Source organism: Dendrobates tinctorius, unplaced genomic scaffold, assembly GCF_039654945.1.
Source record: "Dendrobates tinctorius isolate UK_male_01 unplaced genomic scaffold, ASM3965494v1 ptg000372l, whole genome shotgun sequence".
NCBI lineage: Eukaryota > Metazoa > Chordata > Amphibia > Anura > Dendrobatidae > Dendrobates > Dendrobates tinctorius.
Genome location: NW_027362038.1, coordinates 1611322 through 1627612, shown reverse-complemented (window position 1 = coordinate 1627612; position 16291 = coordinate 1611322). Strand labels below are relative to the sequence as shown.

Below are 16291 nucleotides of genomic sequence, written 5' to 3'. Positions count from 1 at the left end.
CTGATACCCTACATGTGGGGGTAAAACACTGTTTGGGCGCATGGCAGAGCTTGGAAGGGAAGGAGCACCATTTGACTTTTTCAACTCAGAATTGGCTGGAATTGAGATCAGACGCCATGTTGCATTTGGAGAGCCCCTGATGTGCCCAAACAATGGAAACCCCCAATTCTAACTCCAACCCGAACCCCAACACACCCCTAACCCTAGCCCTAACCCCTAGCCCTAACCCTAATGGAAAAATGGAAATAAATACTTTTTTTTTATTTTATTATTTTTCCCTAACTAAGGGGGTGATAACGGGGGATTTGATTTACTATTTATGGCGGTTTTTATATTTGGCAGTTGTCGCACGCTAAAGGACGCTTTTTATTGTAAAAATAGTTTTTGCATCACCACGTATTGAGAGCTATAATTTTTCCGTATTTTGACCCACTGAGTCATGAGGGGTCTTATTTTTTGCGGGACGAGTTGACGTTTTTATTGGTACCTTTTTCGGGCACGTGACATTTTTTGATCGCTTTTTATTCCGATTTTTGGGACGCAGAATGAACAAAAACCAGCGTTTCATGAATTTCTTTTGGGGGAGTGCGCTTACACCGTTCCGCGTGCGGTAAAATTGATAAAGCGGTTTTATTCTTCGGGTCAGTACGGTTACAGCGATACCTCATTTAGGTCTTTTTTTATGTTTTTGTCGGTTTTATGCAATGAAAACTATTTTATATAAAAAATAATTATTTTTGCATCGCTTTATTCTGCGAGCTATAACTTTTTTATTTTTTCGCTGATGATGCTGTGTGGCGGCTCGTTTTTTGCGGGACAAGATGACGTTTTCAGCGGTACCATGGATATTTATATGCGTCTTTTTGATCGCGCGTTATTACACTTTTTGTTTGGCGGTATGATAATAAATCATTATTTTTTGCTTCGTTTTTTTTTATTTTTTAAGGGGTTCGCTAAAGGGGTTAACTAATGGGACAGTTTTATAGGGCGGGTCGTTACGGACGCGGCGATATCTAATATGTGTACTTTTATTGTTTTTTTTTTTTTTATTTCCAAAAAATGGATTTATTTGGGGGAATATTTTTTTTTTTTCTAATTTATTTGGCAATTTTTTTTTTAATCATTTTAACACTTTTTTTTAATTTTTTTTTTAACTTTATTAAATAGTCCCAGGTGGGATATCACTGTCCTGTGACAGATCAGCATTAAGGATGGACTGGAGAGGGGATAGTAGAGTAACGGAGAGGCCAATTAATAGAGCATTGCAGTAATAATAATCTTTATTTTTTATATAGCGCTAACATATTCCGCAGCGCTTTACAGTTTGCACACATTATCATCACTGTCCCCAATGGGGCTCACAATCTAAATTCCCTATCTTTGCAATGTGGGAGGAAACCTGAGTACCTGGAGGAAACCCACGCAAACACAGGGAGAACATACAAACTCCTTACAGATGTTGCTATCCACTGAGCCACCATGCTGCCCATAATGCAGGTGGGAGTGGATCAATGCTACAGTGAGGGTTTTTGTTGTTTCCATGGTGATAAGGCGGATTCTAGAGATGTTCTTTAGGTGTAAGCGGCAATAGCGGGCATGAGATTGTATATGGGATGTGAAGGAGAGATTGGTGTCAAACAACACCCAGACAGCGCGCCTGCTACCATGGCGTTATTATGGTGCCACCCACGAGAGGGAAATGTCAGATTTAGGGAGATTAGTAGACGGCAGGAGCAGAAGAATTTCCGTTTTTGAGAGGTTGAGTTTCAGATAGAGAACGGACATGATGTTGGAGACTGCGGACAGACAGTCACTGGAGTTCTGTAGTACAGCGGGGCTAAGGTGGGGGGATGACATGTATAATTGTGTGTCATCAGCATAAAGATGTTACTGAAAGACAAATCTGCTGATGGTTTGTCCAATTGGGGTGGTGTAGAGGGAGAAGAGGGCCAAGGACTGAGCCCTGAGGTACCCTGACATTGAGAGGAAGAGGAGATGACGTGGAGCCAGAGAACAAAACTTTGAAGGAGCAGTCGGAAAGATAGGAAGAGAACCAGGAGAAAGCAGTGTCCTAAATGCCCAGTGATTGGAGCCTAGAGAGTAGGAGACGCTCATCAGCAGTGTCGAAAGATGCAGAAAGGTCGAGAAGAATGAGCAGAGAGTGGTGACCATTGCGTTTTGCTGTCAGAAGGTCATTGGTCACTTTGAGTGCATTTTAAGTCAAATGTAGGGGCGGAAGCCGGACTGTGAAGAGTCTAGGAGGAAGTGAGTGGAGAGGTAATGGGTAAGCCGGGAGTAGACTAGGCGCTGCAAAAGTTTAGAGATGAAGTGGAGATTGGAGACTGGTCTGTAGTTAGTGCAGGATGGGTTGAGAGCGGGTTTCTTTAGTAATGGAGTAACGATGGCTTGTTTGAAGGAGGATGGGAAAATGCCCGAGGAGAGGTTAAAGATTGTAGTTAGGTGAGTTGTGATGACTGGAGAGAGAGACTGGAGGAGATGTGAGGGAATGAGGTCGGTCGTGCATGTAGTCGGACGAGAAGAAGACAGGAGTCTGGAGACTTCTTCTGTGATGGGATCAAATGTGGAAAGTGAGCCATGGGAATCACAGCACTTGGTGGTTGGGTGCAGATTTCCTGATGGATATTATCTATTTTTTCTGTAAAGTGGGAGGCCAGGTCATCAGCACAAATGTCAGTGATAGGGGCTTGTGCTTTTGTCCTGAGGAGGGAGTGAAAGGTGTCAAAATGTTTCTTGGGGTTGTTGGCTAGTGAGATCAGGGTGGTGAAGAAGTTCTGTTTGGCGAGGTAAAGGGCAGCGTTATAGGTTCTTAACATAAATTTGAAGTGGATGAAGTCTTCTGGTGTGCAGGTTTTTCTCCATAGGCGTTCAGCACTCCTAGAGCATCGCTGGAGAAGTTGAGTTTGCGATGTGAGCCAGGGCTGTTTTACTCTGTGTTTGGAAGTTCTGAGGGTGAGGGGCGCTACTTGGTCAAAGGTGCTTCTAAGAATGTCGTTGTAGTGATGAACAGCCAGATCAGTACAGGAAAAAGAGGAGATTGGGGACAGTGATGAGTGTAGTCTCTTATAGACGCTACTACGCAGGCGCCGCCATCGCCGGTGATAATTTGCTGGATGTAATTTTTTTTCTAAGCCTCACAATAGCCACAATATTATAGGCATTATCAACAATAATATCAATGCTATTATATGCATTATGTAATAATGGGGGCAGGTCAGTGAGGGATCAGCGACCTGTCATAAGCCAATACAGAGGAATATGTAATCAGAGCACCACATAAGTCTCATTGACAGTTACAGGAATCGTTTGATCGCAGTGATTGCCTCAAAAGGTTGTGCAACAAAATATTAACCCTTTCATGCCAGAGCCTGTTTTTGCCTTTGTGACCAATTTTTTCAGCTCTGACCAGTGTCACTCTATGAGGTCATAACTCTAAAATGCTTCAATGAATCATGGTGATTGTGAGACTGTTTTCTTGTGACATATTGTACTTTATGATAGTGGTAACATTTATTTGATATGACTTGCCTTTATTTGTTAAAAAAAGGAAACTTGACAAAAATTTTGAAAATTTTGCAATATTCACATTTTTTTTATGCTCTTAAATCAGAGAGTCATATAGCACAAAATAGTTAATAAATTAACATTTCCCACATGTCTACCATCAGCACAATTTTGGAAACAATTTTCTTTTGTTAGGAGATTATAAGGGTTAAAAGTTGACCAGCGATTTCTCATTTTTACAACAAAATTTACTAAACCATTTTTTCAGGGACCACCTCACATTTGAAGTGTTTGGGGGGTCAATATGACAGAAAATACCCAAAAGTGTCACCATTCAAAAAACTGCACCCCTCAACGTGCTCAAAACCACATTCAAGAAGATTATTAACCCTTCAGGTGCTTCACAGGAATGAATGGAATGTGGAAGGAAAAAATAAACATTTCTATAACAAGAAATTTCCTTTAGACCTAGTTTTTTTTACTTTCGCAAGGGTAACAGGAGAAAATGGATTATACATTTTGTTTTGCAATTTCTCCTGAGCATGCCGATGATACCCCATATGTGGGGGAAATCTACTGTTTGGGCACACTGCAGGGCTGAGAAGGGAAGGCGCGCCATTTAACTTTTTGAATGTAAAATATGCTGGAATAATTAGCGGTTGCCATGTCGTGGTTGGAGAGCCCCTGATGTGTGTAACCAGTGGAAACCCACAACAAGTGACCCCATTTTGGAAACTAGACCCCCCCAAGGAAATGTGTGATGGGCGTTTTGAGCTTCCAAGTGCTTCTTAGAAGTTAAATACGTAGAGCCGTGAAAATAAAAAGTCATGTTTTTTCCACAAAAAATGATCTTTTCACCCTCCATTTTTTTTCCAAAGGGTAACAGGAGAAATTGGACCCCAAAAGTTGTAGTGCAATTTGTCATTGGTGTGCGCCAATGCAAGAGCACTAGGGACAGCACTAGTACTGGGCATTGTTCCCTGAGTTGGAGACATTTCTCCAGAAGCGCTATTTCTCCTTTTTGTTGTACTGGTCCTTGTGTGTGAGGATGGACCAGAATCACTGCTCATTTCTGATCTATTACTGTTGCTGCTACTAAAGCCCTCAAAATCCACATCGCCATCTGACACTGCACTTTCTTCACTGTCAGAACATAAAAGTGCATAAGCCTCCTCTGCACTATAAAACTGACGGGCCATTTTAACCATTTAACCCTAACAGTAACCCTAACTTTAGTCTGACTTTAGCCTAACAGTAACCCTAACAATAACCCTTACTTTAGCCTAACAGTAACCCTATTGTATTAACTGTAACCTGCCTTATCTGTTTTTCCATTGACAGATGAAGTGAATGCCATTACTCCAGATATATCATCATCCATTCACAGCAAAGATCTGTCATCTGATCCTATGAAACAGGTCCCATCTTCTGATTCATTATTGACTACTAAGGAAAATCAAAGTCACAAAAGAGGCATTAAAACACAAACTGCTCCTAAAGCAAAGAAGTCATATTCATGTTCACAATGTGGGAAATGTTTTAACCACAAAGGGAATCTTGATGCACACCAAAAAACCCACACAGGAGAGAAGCCTTTTTCATGTTCAGAATGTGGGAAAAGTTTTATAAATACATCAAATCTTATTGCACATCAGAGAACTCACACAGGGGAGAAGCCTTTTTCCTGTTCAGAATGTGGGAAATGTTTTAATAATAAATCACATTGTGTTGAACACCAGAGAATCCACACAGGAGAGAAGCCTTTTTCATGTTTAGAATGTGGGAAATGTTTTGGACAGAAATCATGTTTTCTTTCCCACAAGAGAACTCACACAGGGGAGAAGCCTTTTTCATGTTCAGAATGTGGGAAATATTTTGCACACAAAGCACATTTTGTTGCCCACCAGAGAACTCACACAGGGGAGAAACCTTTTTCATGTTCAGAATGTGGGAAATGTTTTACTCAGAATTCAAGTCTTGTTACACATCAGAGAATTCACAGAGAAGAGAAGCCATATTCATGTTCAGAATGTGGGAAATGTTTTAACCGGAAATCACAATTGGTTGATCACCATAGAACTCACACAGGTGAGAAGCCTTTTTCCTGTTCAGAATGTGGGAAATGTTTTAACCACAAAGGGACTCTTATTATTCACCATAGAACTCACTCAGGGGAGAAGCCTTTTTCCTGTTCAGAATGTGGGAAATGTTTTAAGCACAAAGGGACTCTTATTATTCACCATAGATCTCACACAGGGGAGAAGCCTTTTTCCTGTTCAGAATGTGGGAAATGTTTTAACCAGAAATGGCATCTTGATGAACACCAAAGAACTCACAAAGGAGACAAGCCTTTTTCATGTTTAGAATGTGGGAAATGTTTTACTCAGAATTCAACTCTTGTTACACATCAGAGAATTCACACAGCAGAGAAGCCATATTCATGTTCAGAATGTGGGAAATGTTTTAACCGGAAATCACATTTGGTTGAACACCATAGAACTCATACAGGGGAGAAGCCTTTTTCCTGTTCAGAATGTGGGAAATGTTTTACTCAGAATTCAACTCTTATTGCACATCAGAGAATTCACACAGCAGAGAAGCCATATTCATGTTCAGAATGTGGGAAATGTTTTAACCGAAAATCACAATTGGTTAATCACCATGGAACTCACACAGGAGAGAAGCCTTTTTCCTGCTAATGTGGGAAATATTTTAACCAGAAAGCGCTTCTTGTTAGACATCAGAGCAGTCACACAGAGGAGAAACCTTTTTCATTTTCTTAATGTGGGAAATGTTTTACTTGGAAATCAACTGTTAATAAACATCAGAGATGTCACATAGGGGAGAAGCCTTTTTTGTGTTCATAATGTTGGAATAGTTTTAGCCAAAATTGAATCTTCTTAAATGGGTTGTCTCTTGTCATTCCTCATGTTTGCTGACAAAAGGATAAAACTAAATTTTATTAATTCCAAATATAAAACTATACCCATAATTCATCCCCTGAAGGTTAGTCAATAGGTGACTAAAAGAAAAAACATGTACCCCACAGTTCAGTACAGTACATAGGGTGAGGTGATGTATACACACTCACTCTCCAAAACTCTCATTTCTATGGGTTTCGTCGTCCTCACCAAAGGCGACTCATCAGGAGACTATTTAATATTGACCTATATTCAAGTGAGACTAGACAAAAAACTAAAATCATGAATCATGTTATCCGAAACAGTCAGAAAACTAGCCACATATTGGCAGATCCCAGACCTCACACTATACTTTGTAAGTTTATAAGCCCCTCCAGTGTCAGGAATAGATAGTATGTGACAATACAGTATAATTCTTGTGTTTTTCTCCTATAGGGACTGCCCTAGTTTGGTAATGTAACTGCTGTTAATTAGTAGTGCAGACAAATTATCCTAGACTAAACTCAGTCTTCAGACGGCCCAATACGTACCACTCAGGGAAAACTTACCTGCTCCAAAGATCATTAGCAGCTTCTAACTAATGGCCATGCTGCAGTCTGTCAGGGAATGAGTGCAATATCGTTATACAGACTAGGGATATGTGCAGTCATAATGTCTGGGAGATCTGTGCCATTATTTAGTATGAATATGGAAATTATCTCTGAAAGGTAAGTGTTCCCTGAGCGGTATATACTGTATTTTCACATACTATCTATTCCTGACTCTGGAGGGGCTTATAAACTTACACAGTATATAGTCTGAGGTCTGGGATCTGCCAATATGGGGCTAGTTTTCTGACTGTTTCGGATAACATGATACATGATTTTAGGGTTTTCTTCATCTAGTCCCGCTTGAATATAGTTCAATATCAAATAGTCTCCTGATGAATGAATGAATCCAATGAATATTCATTTCTGTTATGTAGCGGCACACGTGACCGCTGGCAGCAGCAGGAAGCCAGTGGCTGACACTGCGCACTACAGAAGAACAATGAATACTCACCGCTATCTCTGATGAACAGTCCCGGTGAGCACTCCGGCAGCTGTGCAAATAACGCTATAACAACGCATTCCCATGCAATCCTATGGGAGTCCGCAATTGCTGTGCCCATGCCTTGGATTTTTTCGCTGTGGAATCGCATTGCGGTAAAATCCGCACCATGTCCATTAATTTTGCGGAATCTCGGCGATTCCGCTGCTATAGGATTGCATTGAAACGCGCACTTTACACATGTGGCTATGCCCACTATACGTAAAGTGAGTGCTTCATGTGCGGATGGTACCCAGGGTCTGGAGGAGACTTTCCTCCATGCCCTGTGTACCATATTCCTGTAAAAAAAAAATAGAATTAAAATTAAAAAAAATGGTTATATTTACCCTCTGTCGGCCCCCGGAGTCCTCCCGGCCCTCAGCCATGCTGCCAGCAACTCCTGTTCCCAGGGATGCATTGCGCAAATGACCTTTGTGACGTCACGGTTGCGTGACAGCTACGTCATCAGAGGTCATTCATGCAATGCATCCCTGGGAACGGAAGTTGCTGGCAGCGTCGCTAAGGACCGGGAGGACTTTGGGGGCCAACAGAGGGTAAGTATACACATATTTTTTTCTTATTTTTAACATTCTATCTTTTACTACTGATGCTGCATAGGCAGCATCAATAGTAAAAAGTTGGTCACACTTGTCAAGCACTATGCTTGACAAGTGGGACCAACCTGTTTATCACTTTTTCAAGCGATGCTTCAAATCGGTTGGAAAGTGCTAGCATTATGGAAGCTAAAAACGCTTGCAAAATGCTTGTGTTTTGCCGGAAAACGCTTGCAAATTCCGCATGCATTTTACCCACGGCAGGGAGTTGTGGAAATGCTGCAGACAATTTTGCAGCATTTCTGCAGCGTGGGCACATAGCCTAAAACAATTGCTGGCATCGGAGCAGGACGCTGTGAGGGAGCCCTGGGTAGGTAAGTGTAATTTTTTTTTAATATTTTCTGATGGGGCCCTGCATACCAGGATAAGGATGGGGGCCCTGCACACCAGGATAGGGATGGGGCTATCATACTAGCATAGGGATGAGGGCGATCATTCCTGCCAGGATAGGGATGAGTGATCCATGCATACTAGGTAAGGATGAGATGGCCATGTGTATCAGGATGGGAGTGAAGGGACCATATATACCAGGATAGGGGATATTAAGTACAGAGTTGACCACATTTTTTGCGTTAATTTTTTTCCTAATTTCCTGCTCTAAAACCTAGGTGCGTCTTATCGTCCAAAAAATACGGTATATATTTTTTTTTTTTTCAGTGAACTCATTCCTCATGTTTGGCCTCATTAAGATAAAAACATTCATACTCCGCTGGCGTGCCGGCTCCACTTCAGCGGTGTCGAGACTCACTGTCCCGAGGCTTATGTGAGGTTCTCACATCACACGAGCCCTGCACCCAATCAGCGGCAGCTTCACTGTTCCTTCCTTCGGACGTAGGTGGGGACAGTGACGTCAGCGCTGATTGGGCACAGGGCTCACATGATGTAAAAACCTCAAAAGAGACCCAAGAACACAAGTGCCAACACCGCTGAAATGGAGCCACCATGGGAGGTTTGTGTAAGTGTTTTTATTTTTAACAGGACCAAACATGAGGAATGAGAAGGGGATGTCCAACTAGTTGTCAACCTTTTTATCAAAAATCCCACACAGGGAAAAGTCATTATTATACCGAGAGTGTGAGAAATGAATGACAGGAAAATCGTATTTTGTTGACCTTCAAAAATAACTCAGATGAGAAGAACCTATATATATTATTCACAGATTGTACAAAAACATGATGCACGCGGCGTGCGTTCAAGGATGGAATATTATATGGGAGTTTTATAGAATAAATTCAAGATGAGAATATTATATGGGAGTTTTATAGAATAAATTCAAGGTGAGAATATTATATGGGAGTTTTATAGGATAAATTCAAGGTGAGAATATTATATGGGAGTTTTATAGGATAAATTCAAGGTGAGAATATTATATGGGAGTTTTATAGGATAAATTCAAGGTGAGAATATTATATGGGAGTTTTACAGGATAAATTCAAGGTGAGAATATTATATGGGAGTTTTATAGGATAAATTCAAGGTGAGAATATTATATGGGAGTTTTACAGGATAAATTCAAGGTGAGAATATTATATGGGAGTTTTATAGGATAAATTCAAGGTGAGAATATTATATGGGAGTTTTACAGGATAAATTCAAGGTGAGAATATTATATGGGAGTTTTACAGGATAAATTCAAGGTGAGAATATTATATGGGAGTTTTACAGGATAAATTCAAGGTGAGAATATTATATGGGAGTTTTATAGGATAAATTCAAGGTGAGAATATTATATGGGAGTTTTATAGGATAAATTCAAGGTGAGAATATTATATGGGAGTTTTACAGGATAAATTCAAGGTGAGAATATTATATGGGAGTTTTACAGGATAAATTCAAGGTGAGAATATTATATGGGAGTTTTACAGGATAAATTCAAGGTGAGAATATTATATGGGAGTTTTATAGGATAAATTCAAGGTGAGAATATTATATGGGAGTTTTATAGGATAAATTCAAGGTGAGAATATTATATGGGAGTTTTATAGGATAAATTCAAGATGAGAATATTATATGGGAGTTTTATAGGATAAATTCAAGGTGAGAATATTATATGGGGGCTTTATAGGATAAATTCAAGGTGAGAATATTATATGGGAGTTTTATAGGATAAATTCAAGGTGAGAATATTATATGGGAGCTTTAGAGGATAAATTCAAGGTGAGAATATTATATGGGAGTTTTATAGGATAAATTCAAGGTGAGAATATTATATGGGAGTTTTATAGGATAAATTCAAGATGAGAATATTATATGGGAGTTTTATAGGATAAATTCAAGGTGAGAATATTATATGGGGGCTTTATAGGATAAATTCAAGGTGAGAATATTATATGGGAGTTTTATAGGATAAATTCAAGGTGAGAATATTATATGGGAGCTTTAGAGGATAAATTCAAGGTGAGAATATTATATGGGAGTTTTATAGGATAAATTCAAGGTGAGAATATTATATGGGAGTTTTATAGAATAAATTCAAGGTGAGAATATTATATGGGAGATTTATAGGTTAAACCAAATACCAACAGAAAATAATCGACCCAAAACAAACATTTATCGGTAAAAAGAACTCTTTATTAGGTAAAGTATAAAAGAATTGCGCCATTTTCCAATACCCGTCACATCTCCATTTTTCGTGATCTTGGGTTGGGTGAGGGATTATTTTTTACGTGCCGAGCTGACGTTTTTAATGACATTTTGGTGGAGATACAATTTTTTTTGAACACCCGTTATTTAATGCAATATTGTGGCAACCAGAAAAACGTAATTCTGGCGTTTTGATTTTTTTCTTGTTACGCCGTTTAGCGATCGGGTTAATTCTTTTTTATAGTGATAGATCAAGTGATTCTGAACACGTCGATACCAAATATGTATATGTTTTCTTTTCTTTTTATTTTGAATGGGGTGAAAGGGGGGTGATTTGAACTTTTATATATTTTTTTTATATATTTTTAAAAACACTTTTTTCTTTGTCATTGTAAGACATACAGCATTGTATATTAATTAACCAGACGACTATTTTTAGCAAACAAAGAATAATAGAATGTTATCTGTATGTTGGCTTTCAAATTTAAGTGTTGATTTCTGGTTGGTCAAGAAAACAGACTTTTGTTTGTGTAAGCCGGTGATATTGACTTTTATTGTGCGCTCATCCTTGATCACTAGTGATGATTGCTGATATGCTAATTATGCATTGTGTTATGGAGCCAGTTTGTTGGCTTCTAAAGCAGAGAGGGAAAAACTATGCAAATAGTTAAAATAATCAAGTAATGCTATAATAATCTCATCTCCATTCTTACCCTTTATGTAAATACTGAATGAGGGACACTTGTTAAGTCTAAAAATAGGTTACATACCTCTGCATAAAGAGTAAAGAGACAGAGAGAAACAGCCAGAGAGATTCTGCCAAGACATCCATACATCCTAAAAGGACCAGAGACAGGACAGCAGACATTTTACATCATGGCTACATTATGAGGGACACAGATCTATCATTCTATAGGAAACAACCTAGGGGTTTTCAGCCTGGGTTAGAAGAATACAGGTCTGCTCTATTGACCATTGATAAACCATGGATATGTTTGGAGACGGGTTGTGATCCTCAGATCAATTGGCCTTGTACCTTGTATGGACTCAATGGACTGCCATCTTCCTACACTTGTTGTCACCTCCTCTCTGTGTGTGGGCCACAGGTGGAGTAACCGACCCTGGAAGATGAAGCCAGGTTGTGATACTCGGATCAACTGGCCTTGTATGGATTGTCATCTTCCTACGCTTGTCGTTACCTCCTCTCTGTGTGCCACAGGTGGGGTAGTGACCCTGGAAGATCTGTAGTCACAGCTGCTATTATCCCAGCGGGTCAGTGGAGGGTGAGACTCTGTAATGTGCCCCATCTTGGGTATTTTGCTGGGACTGTTCTATGTGTTATCTGCCTGTTTTGTGGTACAATAAAGCATTGCCCACACTGTTTTACCCTCACCCTGTGTTGTCTGAGTAGCATTTTGACCACGTTAAAATGACAGCGGGAGTTTGGCAGGACGATCTTTGGTCCATGTGGTTTCGGCTAGCGGACCGGAGCACCCACTACTTCCCCATGTCTCTACAGGCATGCTTCAATAGTGTCCATGGGAGATTAGAAGCTGCCATAACCCTATCGGCTCTGCTACATAGAGGCAATGACCAGATCTCCTGTGTGTAGCTCACTTGCTATGAGCGCCGACCATATTGTCAGCGCTCATAGGATCCAGCAATGGCAAAACCATAGAGGTCTTTTGGAGACCTCTAGCTGTCATGCCAACCCAAAGGTGACCCGCGATCACATGACAGGGTCACCGATGGGTGGAATTTCCGGTCCATCATGTGCCGGAAAAAAAACGTGGGCTCAGTGCTGGAGCCCACATCAAAGGGAGGGAGTCCGACATCAATGTACATTTACACCCAATGTCGGAAAGGGTTAAAGGGGATTGTTTTTACAGAGACAGAAGTGGTAATTAATCATGTATACATACAAATAATTACAGAAATACACAGCTTCTAATGGTAAATAGTATAGAGTTACCACAAGAAAATATAATTTGTGTAAACCATGTGTAGATATAAAAATTCAGGTAAATGTCAAATGTTGTAGCGCCATCTAGTGGCCATGTGCGAAAGTGCCATCATAGAGTAACATGTCTCCTAAGAGAGTGTCACTATCAAGGTAGAGATGAGATAAGTGCACCGTATTTATTGAGTATAAGATAAATCCATACATAGATATATGGAACCGGATTGTAGATCTGTCACTGGATATCAGTGTATAAGGGGAATAGATCCTGTGCACTTCCCAGGTCAATACGATTAGTCCCCAATCCCCACAATTTTAAGCGTGTCCTGAAAACGCATTTATTCAGACTGGCCTATCGCCTCAACACATTAACCTAACCTATCCCTGTGTGGCAGAGCCAAAAGTTACCATAACCAGGTTCCCCGCATCATTCTCCCACATGCTTTATGCATCCATTAGCCCTCTGTGTCCGTACTGTCACACACCTAACATTATGGCTGGTCCATACAATCAGGGCAACTGTTACCACCCACCTTTCGTGTCTACCTCTTTCCTCATAGACTGTAAGCTTGCGAGCAGGGCCCTCTTTCCTCTTGGTATTTGCTATAATCTACTGTATGTGATTATTGTTATGCTGTAATGTCTATTGTCTGTACAAATCCCCTCTGAAATGTAAAGTGCTGCGGAATATGTCGGCGCTATAAAAATAAAATTTATTATTATTATTATTATTATTATTATTGAGTTAAATTGAGTTCTGTCTATGTTGCATTTTCTTGTTGAAACTTATCTTTTCTGTTCCCTTGAGAACCGAAACCAGATAACAGATAAATTCCTGTCTCTCAGCCTCCATGGCTTTCTCTGTGATTCAAACAAGCTGTGAAATCATTTTTATACTGCGCATGTCTGTAAATACTAAAATTCTTTGCTATAAAAGATGGAAGCCTAACTGATAAGCCAGAGGCGTCTTGGCAGGCATCCCGAGTTGTATCATACAGCTTGTGTCTGTGTAATTCTTCTCGACGGAGCTGATTTAATCAGAGACATATGGTGTCCTACACCCAAGAACATCGGTCCTTCGGGTGAAAGAAGTATCTAAAGGATCCCGACAGTTTCCTGGCGCCCGAACAGGGACCTGATATAGGCACCTCTCCAAGATTACCCGACCTCCGGACCATACCGGTTATTGATGATATTGTGAACAGCAGACCTAAACATCTGGCCAGGTAAGAGATCATTTTTCTCTTCTCTGCTCTTCATAATATATCATTTTAACTAAGGTCCTTATCAAGGGGAATCTAGTAGAGGAGGGGGCCGTAAAATCGGGTCTGTATAAGAACTCTGAGGAAATCGGGTGTGACATACATATGTAACTTTTGCTCGGATGAGAGGTTATTGCAGATTCTGCCTGTGTACTGCTATTTTTAGGAGAAGAACTGATGCAAATCATAACGGGTATGGTGATTGGACATTTGCAGGGACAATCCCAGACACAAACATAAGAAAGTTTCATTATGTCAAAAAGGGAGAACAGTGGTGGATATTGTTAGCATTAAATACATATATCCCATTGAGTAACACGTTGAGAGGTCAGACATTACGGAACCTAAGACTAGGTGAACAGTTCATACTACAAAGCCCAGACGGACAAGTTTTTCACAATAAGACGGTTCCGCATTAGGAATCGAGGAGGTTGTTGAGTGACTACTTTGATTTGAAGGATTGTGGAAAGTAGAAAATAAGCTGCACAGTAGGTATCCGTTCAAAGAGTGGTGATATTGCCTAACTGGGTCATGTGACAGCGTCCTTTCGGGGAGGTCACCGCCTAAGCTTAAATCAACACCCTTTACGAATAAACCTTGTGACAGATAAGAGTATGATTGAATGAGCACAGGATCACAAAATAAGCCTGTGACAAGATATGACTGAAGAAACCCAGTGAATGGATATCCTGTTCACATCCCTGTGTGTTGTGGGAGTGCTTCTGTTTGCAGCATATATAGCGTACAAGTACACGAAACACGTAGTACAAAGAGGAACAGAAACTCCAGTCAGCACCTTAGGAAGAAGGTAACGAGGTATAGTAGAGCTGAGTCTTGAGCTTACCCAATACACCACCTAAGGCGGGGGACTAACAGAAGGGATAAGTGATACAGGATAAGAAAATGGGAAACAGTCAGGGGAGAACAGCGGAAGAAGGAAAATTGCTATGTGAAATAATAAAAGATAGATGTGGAAGTAGTGCAGCAAAAGACTTAAAGGTGGTACTAAGAGTTTTTAAGCTAAAAGGTAAAGAAGCTTTAGACGAAGAAAAATGGAAGGAGATAAAAGACACAAAATCAGGAAGAATTGCAGACAACGGGTGGGGTGAACAGGTAGAGGCATGCATTAAAGTATCACAGGTCGCTAAGCGAGAAAACTGGGTGTATAATGAGAAAACAAAAAGATGGATACGCCCCAAAGAATTTAGCCCTGTGCCTGAGAAACAGGAACCACCACCCTATCCTGCCCCAACCCGTATAACAGCCCCACCTACAGTGCCGGTTCTACCACCGTCCACCGGACTGTGCCCTGATGTACAATCACCATCACCTGATAATGGCAATCCAGGATGGATTTGTAGTAATTGTGGTCAACAAAATCCAGACTGGAGAGATACTTGCCTAGCCTGTCGTTATCACCACCCTAGCAGGTTAGCCCCTGTTAGGACTCAAACACGCCCTTTTAGGGAAGTAGATGAACAGGGTGTTACCCACACCAGACAGATTCAAACTAATCTTTATACTCCATGGTCTGCCCCAGAATGTATGGCATTATTGTCCAATGCTCCAGATCCAACTACCTTTCCTATGGGGTTTGCCCGATACATAAGACAAGTACTGACCGTACACAGAGGGACCTGGTTGGATGGGGAAGACCTATGTAGATTAAAATTACCTATAACTACCCAAGGGGAGTTTTCACAGACTATTGGACCAAATAGACCTGCTGATAATGACCAAGAGGGTAATCCTCGAACTCAGGCTTCAAGAGAGCCCTTTTTAACTGCCCTTGACAATTTTATGCAGACAAAACAGACAGAGAGGTAACATGACAGCCATACCGCAGAAACCGGGACAATCAGTAATCGATTTCTTCCGGATATTGGAAACGGCTTTCCAAGATGAGGGTCTTGATACAAATAATGAGGGAGTATCAAGACTATTGGCAAAAGCCTTCATGGAAGGGTTACTCAAAGAAATACGAGATCCCCTGAAAATAAGCACCCCTGATTGGAGGTCAGTACCTGATGCCCATGGATTAAGACAAAAAGCTATGGGAATCGAATTAGATGTGCAGGAAAGGAAGAATGCACCACCAGCAAAAACAAGGGTAGCGGTGACCCAATTTGACAATCAAGGAAATCCAATCAGTGAGGTTAGGAGGAGAACTTTTACATGTCACTATTGTAAGAAGCCAGGTCATTTCCAGAGAGGTTGCCGTAAGAGAAAAGCGGATAGAGAATCTCAGCCTAGAAGGGAGGAATCCACTGACTGACTAGGTGCAATTAGAATGCAACTTGACTCTAGGGAACCAGTAGTTAAAATCAAAGTCAACGGGAAAAAGGTACCCTTTCTAGTAGA

General features: G+C 40.6%; 1 protein-coding gene across 1 annotated transcript in view; it reads left to right on the top strand.

Annotated features, from left to right (window-relative positions):
- The window catches only part of LOC141075818 (uncharacterized), a 38943-nt gene extending 32581 nt beyond the window's left edge, over positions 1–6362 (top strand). The window contains exon 7 of the mRNA XM_073562958.1: positions 4864–6362. Within this exon, the coding sequence (XP_073419059.1) occupies positions 4864–6221 (1358 nt within the window). The 3' untranslated portion in view covers positions 6222–6362. The remainder of the gene's footprint in view (positions 1–4863) is intronic.
- The last annotated feature ends 9929 nt before the right edge of the window (positions 6363–16291 follow it).